Here is a 10,530-nt window from a genome sequence, read left to right on the forward strand (position 1 = left end):
AGAGGGCTCCTAGCAGATCTGCTGAGGGACCTATGGCCTGAACCTTATTTAGGAACAATAACAGACCTGGGGAGAATGTTGGTTCAGTTAATAGGTTTCTGAGCAGAATAGGTTTCTGGCCAAGAGGTCTGGCTCAGTTGGTAGAGCTGCTGCCTTATGCCTGAAGATCTGAGGCTGCCAGTTCAAAACAACTGGAAGTACCCGAGAACTGACGATATACTGATGAGCTGACCTTAGGTGGCAGAGAGGAGCTGTGGTCAAGTGGAGTGTGGGAGGCGAAGGGCCAGAGAGAGGCCAGACCAGGAAGGAATCCAGTTGGAATGAGGAGTTCTATGAAAGACTAGAACTATTCAATTGCAAAAATCCCTACGGGGGTTTAGAACAGCCTGCCTATGTAAACCGCCTTGGATTAAAGTCTGAGGAGAAATCTGAGTGACGACCAAAGAAAGGCAGTATATAAGTACCTGTATAAATATCTTGCTCAGACACGTAACAAACCCTTAGCCAAAATTTGCAGAAACTCCCCCAGGCCATGGTTTCTAACTTGTGTTGGCCCTCTTCCAAACATAATACTGCATATGGGACACAGTGGAGTACAGCAAATATTTTATATAGGAACCATGACTATCCTCTCAATGCTGGCACCAAATGCAGACAATCAAATAGGTATTCCATACAAAATTTGGGCCTTAACTTTAGCATTGAAAATTTGCAGGGCAGAAGGGATATAAGAATTACCCACGCATAGAAAAAACGTACAATGGCCTGCATAGACAGTTTTGAAGCCTGGATCCTCACCTGTGGATTCCAGGAGAGTCTGTAATGATACAGAATACCCAAATGCTTGAATTCCTTGACCTGCCTGATCGTTTTGCCATTGAAAGTCCATAGGTCACAAACATGCCCTTATCTTGAGGAGGCCTCCTTGACTCACCACTGCTCCCTCTTCAATTTCCTGATACCCACAAACCCCTCTTCCCCCTCCCCCCTGCATCCCGTTTGTCTCTCCACTGCTCCCTCCCCAATTTCTTGATACCCACAAACCCCTCTTGCCCCTCCCCCCTGCATCATAGAGGAGGTTCCTCTATGCAGATCCCCCTGATGCAGATGATATGCAGATGATATGATGCAGATCCCCCCTGCATCAACTGGAGGTTGTCCATGACTTTGTGTACCTTGCCTCAACGATCTCTGACACTCTTTCTCTTGATACCGAGCTAAACAAATGCATTGGTAAAGCAGCTACCACGTTTTCCAGACTCACAAAGAGAGTCTGGTCCAACAAGAAGCTGACAGAACATACCAAGATCCAGGTCTACGGAGCTTGCGTCCTGAGTACACTTCTGTAGTGCAGCGAGTCATGGACTCTTCACTCACAGCAGGAGAGGAAATTGAACGCTTTCCACATGCGCTGCCTCTGACGCATCCTCGGCATCACCTGGCAGGACAAAGTTCCAAACAACACAGTCCTGGAACGTGCTGGAATCCCTAACATGTATGCACTGCTGAAACAAGAGACGCCTGCGTTGGCTCGGTCATGTCGTGAGAATGGATGATGGCCGGATCCCAAAGGATCTCCTCTATGGAGAACTCGTGCAAGGAAAGCGCCCTACAGGTAGACCACAGCTGCGATACAAGGACATCTGCAAGAGGGATCTGAAGGCCTTAGGAGTGGACCTCAACAAGTGGGAAACCCTGGCCTCTGAGCGGCCCGCTTGGAGGCAGGCTGTGCAGCATGGCCTTTCCCAGTTTGAAGAGACACTTGGCCAACAGTCTGAGGCTAAGAGGCAAAGAAGGAAGGCCCATAGCCAGGGAGACAGACTGCACTTGCTCCCAGCGTGGAAGGGATTGTCACTCCCGAACTGGCCTTTTCAGCCACACTAGACGCTGTTCCAGAACCACCTTTCAGAGCGCGATACCATAGTCTTTCGAGACTGAAGGTTGCCAACACCTCCTTGACTGTCTCCCCAATACAGGATGCAGTGCATGCCACATTGGCCCAGCTATGTCAGTGGTGGGAAGTTGGTTAGGATTGCACCCTAAGTTAGATGTACCAAGAATTGGAGTCTGTATCGGGCAGATTCCTGTGAAGAATAATTGATATAGTTGTGGCTTTACATGTAACACTGGTTTCTTATTTTGAAAGCATTCCTGCCCTCCTTGTTTGCTTGCAGTGTGATGGATAAGCTGCAAGGAAAGACAGTGTGTGCTAAGTATACAGTTGCGCTAAAACAGAAGAAGCTCTAAGAGTGAATTACATTCACATGTGATGTCTGGCTTTCCTACCCTAATAAACCAAAGTCTGGCTGCCATAATGGCTGAGTTGCACGTATAGTATGTATGTATTTATTTGCAGTATTATCCTGCCTTTCTCTCACATAGAAAGGGATTCAAGGTGGCTAACAAAGCAAGAACATAAAACCAGTACAATTCAGTCTACATTAAAGACATAAATCTTAAAAAATGATTAAAACATTGAGGGCACTATCCTAACCAGATCTACTCAGAAGTAAGTTCTATTTTGTTCAATGGGGCTTACTCTCAGCAAAGTGTGGTTAGGATTGCAGCCTAAACCCAGGATCACAACTATAAAATATATATCTCTTTAAAGGCATCAGCCCCCCAGTATCGGTTTAAAGCCTTCTTAAATAATGTCTCCAGAGAGGGAGACATTCTTAATTACAGGAAGGGAATTCCAGAAGTGAGGTGCCACCACCACCACCAGAAGGCTCTGCGGCAGTGGTTCTCACACATTTAGCACCAGGACCCACTTTTAGGAATGAGAATCTGTCAGGACCCACCAGAAGTGATGTTATGACCAGAAGTGACATCATCAGACACAAAAATTTTTAACCATCCTAGGCTGCAATCCTACCCACGCTTACCCAGGAGTAAGTCCCATTTAGTACCTTTGTTAAAATAATATATATAGTAGCCTGCTAAAAGTACAGTGCTCCCTGGGGCATTTGGTGGGCCGCTGTGAGATACAGGAAGCTGGACTAGATGGGCCTATGGCCTGATCCAGTGGGGCTGTTCTTATGTACAGCTCTGGAACACGTCCCCAAAGGCAGTCACAGACCGTGGCAGCATCAAGTCTAATAGATTAAAAATGAAATATTGCAATGAATGGGGACCCATATGAAATGGGCTCGCGACCCACCTAGTGGGTCCCGACCCACCGTTTGAGAAACACTTCTACAGTATGATCAAATCCTGTAGAATGGGCTCTGCTGGTGCTCCTGGGCGCCCTCGCTCATCTCTGGCAGCCTTTCTCAGTGTTCGCCCCCTGCTGTATCTCTCCACGTGGTCCACCTGTCTGAAGTCCAACTGGAAGGCACTGTTAATGACGTCATCATTGAACCACCATCAGCTCCTCTTAAGGACGAGCTGGTAGCCAGACTATCCCTCAGGCGAGGCTCTGTGGTCTTCTCCCTGCCGTCTCTATGGTCAGAAAGGACCGTGACGCGCAGTTTCCGGTCTGCGCCGGAAGTTCCTCTCCTACGTCGCCGGAGCGTCAGTCTGCGCGCGCGTGTGTGAGCGAGGGAGCGACGAGTCTGCGGGCGGCCGTGCGGTGTCCTCCTCTTGCTCTCGGCCATGGCGTACCGCGGGCAGGGCCAGAAGGTGCAGAAGGTGATGGTGCAGCCCATCGTATCCTTCCGCGGGCGCGTGAGAAGCGAAGTGGGGCGGGGCAAGCGTGGGCTGAGCGGTGTGGCCGTTGGCGGAGGGAGGGGGAACGGTGTGGCCGCGGGAGGAGGGGCTCGGGAGAGGGAGGGGGATGGTGTGGCCGCGGGAGGGGGGGCTCGGGAGAGGGAGGGGGGACGGTGTGGCTGTTGGCGGGGGGGCTCAGGAGAGGGGGGGACCAGGCCCTGGAGGAGGAGGAACACCTGAAGCTGTCGCGCCAAGAGGGGAACTTCAGTGGGCAGTGAAAGCTTGAGAGGCTCCTTCATCTGATCTACAGGTCACCTTTCAGTGTAGGAGAATTCGCAGGGCAGCTTATTCAACATGGTAATTCTTTAGAAGGAAGAGGCAGGTTCCTGCTCCAGGGGCTTACAGGCTCAATGACTTCTTCAGCAGAAGAAGGGATGGACGGGACAGAGGCTGTGGCAAACAGCTGACGGGAAGATCTAACTAACTGTGACTTGCATCAGTGGTTCCCAACCTTTTTTTTCCACTTGTGTGTCCCTTGGCAGCCCATTTCCATTAATTGTACCCCTTGTATTTAGCAAAATGTTTGCAATTCATATCGTTACTGTTTCAAATTTATATGTTTTCAGCTACTGATCCATACCTGATCATATTCAAATGGATGACCGAAACACTGATCCATTTTGCATAATATGCAAATCGATGACCAGAAAATGATTCCTGTCTGATAATGTGCAATTTGATGAGTAAAAGCTAGCAGTTGGTGGGACTTTAGCAGCAAAGTAGCTGCCTTCCTTCCTGCATTGCCAGCCCCACAAGGCATTCTAATACAGACCTGCCTTTTTCCACCATTGTTCAGTTCTTTTTTGAGTACCCCTAAAGGTCCTGGCAAGTATCCCTGGAGATACATGTACCCCAGATTGGGAACCACTGAGTTAGATGGACCTGTATTTATTGTATATGTATGTAGATAATGAGGATTAAGATATGATGCCAGAGGCTTGGTGGAAAGGTGTGGTGCACAAGGCTTGGTGGTATAGTATTGGGAGGTGGGGGTGATTGTTCAATGCTGTTGTCAAAACCTGTTTGCTCGGTACTTCCTGTGTGTGTTTTTTTCCTCAAGTCACTTGTTCCAGAACCTCATCTTCAGATACCTACAGAATGTAAGTAAACACAATTTGCATTAACACTTAATTTGAACAAGCAGTGAGATTCAGGATATCTAAATTGATTTTTTTTCCCCAGAAAAAGTGCATTAATTATGTCTGAAGTTATAAATGTGAAGGGAAAGTAGCAAATGCTATATGACGTGATTAGAGTCTTGCAGGTGTGCTGTATTTCTGTATAATCTTCTTTATATTTCTGTATAATCTTTTCTGACACTTAAGTTCTTGAAAATATACTTCAGTATTTCTTAAAGTCAGTTGAAAGATTGGCAGGTTTCAAGATGATGTCTGTGGTGTTCACTTTGCAAGACTAGTGCACAGATCAGGCAAGCTCTTTGTCATAGTTCTCCATGCCTCTTTCAGGCTTTCGAAATGTTTATAACAGTGGTTAAAAACCAAATGATTTTTAGTCATTTTTTCTACTAGCGCATTAGTTGTTTTTAGGTGTTATTATTTTAGTCTATACTAAAATACTGAATGTAAAGGAAGTGCTAACCACTTTGTTTGATTTAGCTTTCTGACCATGAATACTGTACTACAGAACCCAACAGAACACCTATGTGATATTTGATAGATCCCTTTGGGTGCCTGTCTACTGATGCAATTATGAGCAAGGCTCTGGAATTGGTCTTTCTGAACACAGTTCAAAGTTCTAATTTTTGACATGGTTGCTCTTCTCATATCTGTTCATAATAGCCCTAATGTTAAACATTCTATTTTTATCAGTCATTACTTTTGTCATTTTTCCTCATTTTTTATGGAAGAGAGATTGAAACTCTAAAATAGTGACTTGTGAATGGCAGCAATTTCATGCCTCATGTAGTTTTAATGTATGACTTCCATGTCAGCACTTGCATTATTCTACCATAATAGGAGATTGAAGATAATTTTTCCATTTCAAAGTAGTGCCAACCTGCCCCCTTGATTCTAAGATAGATTTTTCCATTATTGTGTCAAGGAACAATATTTACATGTACTAAAAGTTTAACTGAAGTTCTGGTGTTCTTATACCATTATATGAAATGTATGAGGAACTGATTTCTACTCTAAACTGGGAGGATTAATACCAATACTCATTACTTCTGTGCTTGTCTAAAATGAACTGCAATGAGGTATTGACAAATTTTGGCTTAAGTTAGTAATTATTGGTTGTGCCACCAATCCTGTATCATGCCCACCTGTGTCATGCGTCTGCCAGAGGAGGGCAAGTGTGTCTCTTATTGCACTGGGCTTCAGAGCAGGCAGAAGTGGTGAAAGTTTCATTCACAGCTGTTGCCTGCTCTAAATCTCAACAAAAGTGAGATCTAAATCTCAACAAAATCTCCTGAGTGCTGTTAAGAGGGCACATATAGCTATCACATTGAGTTTTGGTCTGCCTGCTTCCAAACTCAGCATGATAAAGTGAAATGCCCCCACTCATTCCTGTATACAGGAGAGGAGGAGACAGTTCTCTTTGTCATGTGGGCTTTACAGTGGGCAGACAAAGATCTGTCTGTCCTTGGATGTCCTGCCATACCAGGGTCTGTAAGCAGCTCTGTGAAGGTTTGTTTTTCAACAGTTTAATGTTTTCTTCATTATTCATTTGCAGAGGTCCAGGATTCAGGTGTGGCTTTATGAACAGGTGAACATGAGGATAGAAGGTTGTATTATTGTGAGTATTACAACTTCCATTTTTTCTTTCTCTCCTAATCAGAATAATGCTCCCAAATGTTTCACTTGGAACTAGGTCCCATTTCACTTTCAAGGGAGTAAGTTTAGTATTCTAGTCTAAAGGCCAGTTCAGATGGCCGAACAGACCATGGTTTGTTAGATTATGAATGTGGTGGCAACAAACACCGACCCCATGCATCGTGGCTGCGATGGAGGATTTCTGCTTTGGTAAACCTTGGCTCTTCATGCCACCCAAACTCAGAAACTGTAAGCATTTGCTTCATAGATTCATGCCCAGGAGAGGAGGAAAGAACAAATTTGGCATTAGTTCCTGCTACATTCATGATCCAACCGGTTTGTTGTAACAGGCCTTAAATGTGGAGTTCTATTAGGAAAGAAAAATCAAGTAATGAAGTAAGCAAGCATGTCTTTTCTGGTTCACATCCATTTAGGATTGCCTAATCCATTTAGGATTAGATGTTCTCATGTGACAATCTCATTATTTGGGAGCTTCCCACTGATACTGGCTGCTCTTACAAAATGAACATATTGAGTTAACAAGTGGGTGTCAATGGGCAATTTTCACAATGGAGAGAGGTGAAAAGCATTGTGGCCCAAGGATCTGTCCTGGGACCGGTGGTTTTCAACCTCTTCATAAATGACCTGGAGATAGGGTTGAGCAGTGAGGTGGCTAAGTTTGCAGACGACACCAAACTTTTCCGAGTGGTGAAGACCAGAAGTGATTGTGAGGTGCTCCAGAAGGATCTCTCCAAACTGGCAGAATGGGCAGCAAAATGGCAGATGCATTTCAATGTAAGTAAGTGTAAAGTCATGCACATTGGGGCAAAAAATCAAAACTTCACATATAGGCTAATGGGTTCTGAGCTGTCTGTGACAGATCAGGAGAGAGATCTTGGGGTGGTGGTGGACAGGTCAATGAAAGTGTTGACCCAATGTGCAGTGGCAGTAAAGAAGGCCAATTCTATGCTTGGGATCATTAGAAAAGGTATTGAGAACAAAACATCTAATATTATAATGCCATTGTACAAATCAATGGTAAGGCCACACCTGGAGTATTGTGTCCAGTTCTGGTCACCGCATCTCAAAAAGGACATAGTGGAAATAGAAAAGGTGCCAGGGTGGTGTAGTGGTTTGGGAGGTGGACTTAGACCTAGATGATCCAGGTTCAAATCCCCCCCCCTCAGCCACAAAGCTTCCTGGGTGACCTTGGGCCAGTCACTTTTTCTCAGCCTCACCTACCTCACAGGGTTGTTGTGAGGACAAGAAAGAGGGGAGGAGCAGCTGTGTAAACTGCCCATAAAAATGTGAAAAATAAATAAATAAAAGGTGCAAAGGAGAGTGACTAAGATGATTACTGGGCTGGGGCACCTTCCTTATGAGGAAAGGCTACGGCATTCGGGCCTCTTTAGCCTAGAAAAGAGACGCCTGAGGGGGGACATGATTGAGACATACAAAATTATGCATGGGAAGGATAAAGTGGATAGAGAGATGCTCTTTACACTCTCGCATAACACCAGAACCAGGGGACATCCACTAAAATTGAGTGTTGGGAGAGTTAGGACAGACAAAAGGAAATATATCTTTACTCAGCGTGTGGTTGGTCTGTGAAACTCCTTGCCACAGGATGTGGTGATGGCATCTGACCTGGATGCCTTTAAAAGGGAATTGGACAAGTTTCTGGAGGAAAAATTCATTATGGGTTACAAGCCATAATGTGCATGTACAACCTCCTGATTTTAGAAATGGGCTATGTCAGAATGCCATATGCAAGGGAGGGCACAGGATGCTGGTCTCTTTTTATCTGGTGTGCTCCCTGGGGCATTTGATGGGCTGCTGTGCGATACAGGAAGCTGGACTAGATGGGCCTATGGCCTGATCCAGTGGAGCTGTTCTTATGTAAATACATCATTGGTATATCTTTCACCACTTTCCTCCACCACTTACATGCCTGAGCACCTTGAGAATTACTGAATAATGTTTGGCTTGCAGGGGTTTGATGAATATATGAACCTGGTACTGGATGATGCTGAGGAGATTCACTCCAAGACAAAATCAAGGAAACAGCTGGGTGAGTGTAGGTTGTCTGATAGGTGGCATCAAATCTTGACTCATTGGCAAAAAGTTGGGCATGGTCTTCATAATTTGCCCCGAAGCAGTTCCTAGCTGCCTTGCTTATACAAGTCCATGATCAACTATAAAAGTGCCAGCTGGGAATCAGCGCAAAATAGGACTCTGCCAAATGTATTTCTTTGGACTGCTTCTCTCATGGCGAAAAGTTGTGGTGATAAAGAATTGATTAGTTGGTTCGTCTACTTTCTTTTTGTATGTTTCTTTTTATTGTAAAAGTTCTGGTTCCCTGTGAAGGTTCAGAAAGTCGCAAATATAAATAAGACTGATAATTGGCAATTCAGGCTCATAGGGAGGGGATATTTGCAAATGAGTGATAGTGTCCCATTCCCTTGTAATGCTCCTGAGTCCTTGTGATACATAGGCTGTGACTATTTGAGATTCACACTTGACTACTATGCTATGCATGGCTGTTTGCAGGCTGCCCCATATAGAATGAAGTGTTTCTCTTCCTGATGGGTTTTGGCCGCTGGGACTGTGTTTTGGTACTGTATCAAGATCTGTACTGGTTTAATGCAGACTTCCAATTCATTGACCTGGATTTGACCCACAGAACACTGAAAAGTGTTGGATCATGCATAACAAAGGGACTTTTTCCTTGTGTTTTGATTAGCTTTACTTTATAGGTGATAAAGAACAACCTCCTATGCTTATGATGTCTTTAGCAAAGATGCAGGTTGGAGGATAAGAGGAGAGGGGGAGTACATGAGCTTGCTTGCCTCATTAATTGTTCTTGTAGTGAGAAATCTTGATTGCCCATTATGACTGAACCCAGCTGTTGTCTGTTCAGTATGTGGCTGTGTAAGACATGAATTTATTTCCAAAATGTTTATGCTGTCCTTCACTATTTCTTGTCCCTTAGATAATGCATGTAACCGAAACATGAATAAAAATATTAATAGAAAAAAAGATACTTTGCGCTCTAGGTCTAACAGTGTTCCTTTCTGTTCCAGGTCGAATCATGTTAAAGGGGGACAATATTACTCTTCTACAAAGTGTTTCTAACTAGAATTGCTCTCCAGTGTTTTCTGATTATTGTTGTAGTCTTTAAACCTCTACAAGAAAGTGTGTGCTTAACACCCTCGTTCCCATTTCTGCCTTGAAGAATGAAGCCAGTTATGTGGTTTGTGCTTGCTTAGTTTTCAATAACTTTTTTACACTGCAGTGGTATTGTAGTTCTTTATAAATAAACTTTTTCATGTTAACTAATATCTCTATCTTCCTTATTATCCAGAGCGACTTGTGTAGTAATTTTTAAAAATTATATAATGACAGAGAGGAAAGCAATTATTCAGCAGAGATACAGGGTGTGTTAGCTATAAAACGTTGACTTGTATACTTTGATACAAAGACTACATCTTTGTTTTTTGTAAAATTCCAAATCTTATTCAGAATAAAGGAAGAAAGTTATGACTGACTAATCACTACTTAAATTAGTGAGTTAAATGTGACTTGCACAAGTCTTACCAATTACAGTGGGATGTGGGAATCCTAACTTGCTTAGGACACAACCCAGAGGACAGAGTTCATATGCACCTGCATCTTCCAGTGTAAAATGTGTCAGTTGGTGCAATACACTGAATATAAAGCATGAAGCCTTATTTGAGTTTCTTCCTACGAACAAGATATTTAGTATTTTGCACACACTTCTGTCAGTGCCCATCTTTTCCAATGGTATTCTGTATTGGTGACTTTTTCCTGATAAAAGGGAGCGTGAGAATTAGACAAAGTTACTGCTTAGGGGAAACTATTGTACTTTTTTGTTGCCCTTCTGTGCCTTCATGGTGGGTGGGGTATGCAACATTGACTGTATTGTCTGCATTTTATGTTGGTATGGATGGTATCTGTGTACTAAAAATCAAAACTCTGTTCCAAGAAGTTGAATATATGACCTCAATGAAATGCTGATGTGGCTGTTGGT

General features: G+C 44.0%; 1 protein-coding gene across 1 annotated transcript; it reads left to right on the forward strand.

Annotated features, from left to right (window-relative positions):
- Positions 1–3,510: 3,510 nt before the first annotated feature.
- SNRPE (small nuclear ribonucleoprotein polypeptide E) lies at positions 3,511–9,814 on the forward strand. Its single transcript, XM_066625421.1, has 5 exons — positions 3,511–3,648; positions 4,782–4,808; positions 6,400–6,462; positions 8,472–8,550; positions 9,563–9,814. The coding sequence occupies exons 1-5, from the start codon at positions 3,595–3,597 to the stop codon at positions 9,616–9,618; spliced, it is 279 nt and encodes a 92-aa protein (XP_066481518.1). The 5' UTR covers positions 3,511–3,594; the 3' UTR covers positions 9,619–9,814.
- Positions 9,815–10,530: the final 716 nt, after the last annotated feature.

The sequence above is a fragment of the Tiliqua scincoides genome, chromosome 4 (genome assembly GCF_035046505.1).
Source record: "Tiliqua scincoides isolate rTilSci1 chromosome 4, rTilSci1.hap2, whole genome shotgun sequence".
NCBI classification, from domain to species: Eukaryota; Metazoa; Chordata; class Lepidosauria; order Squamata; family Scincidae; genus Tiliqua; species Tiliqua scincoides.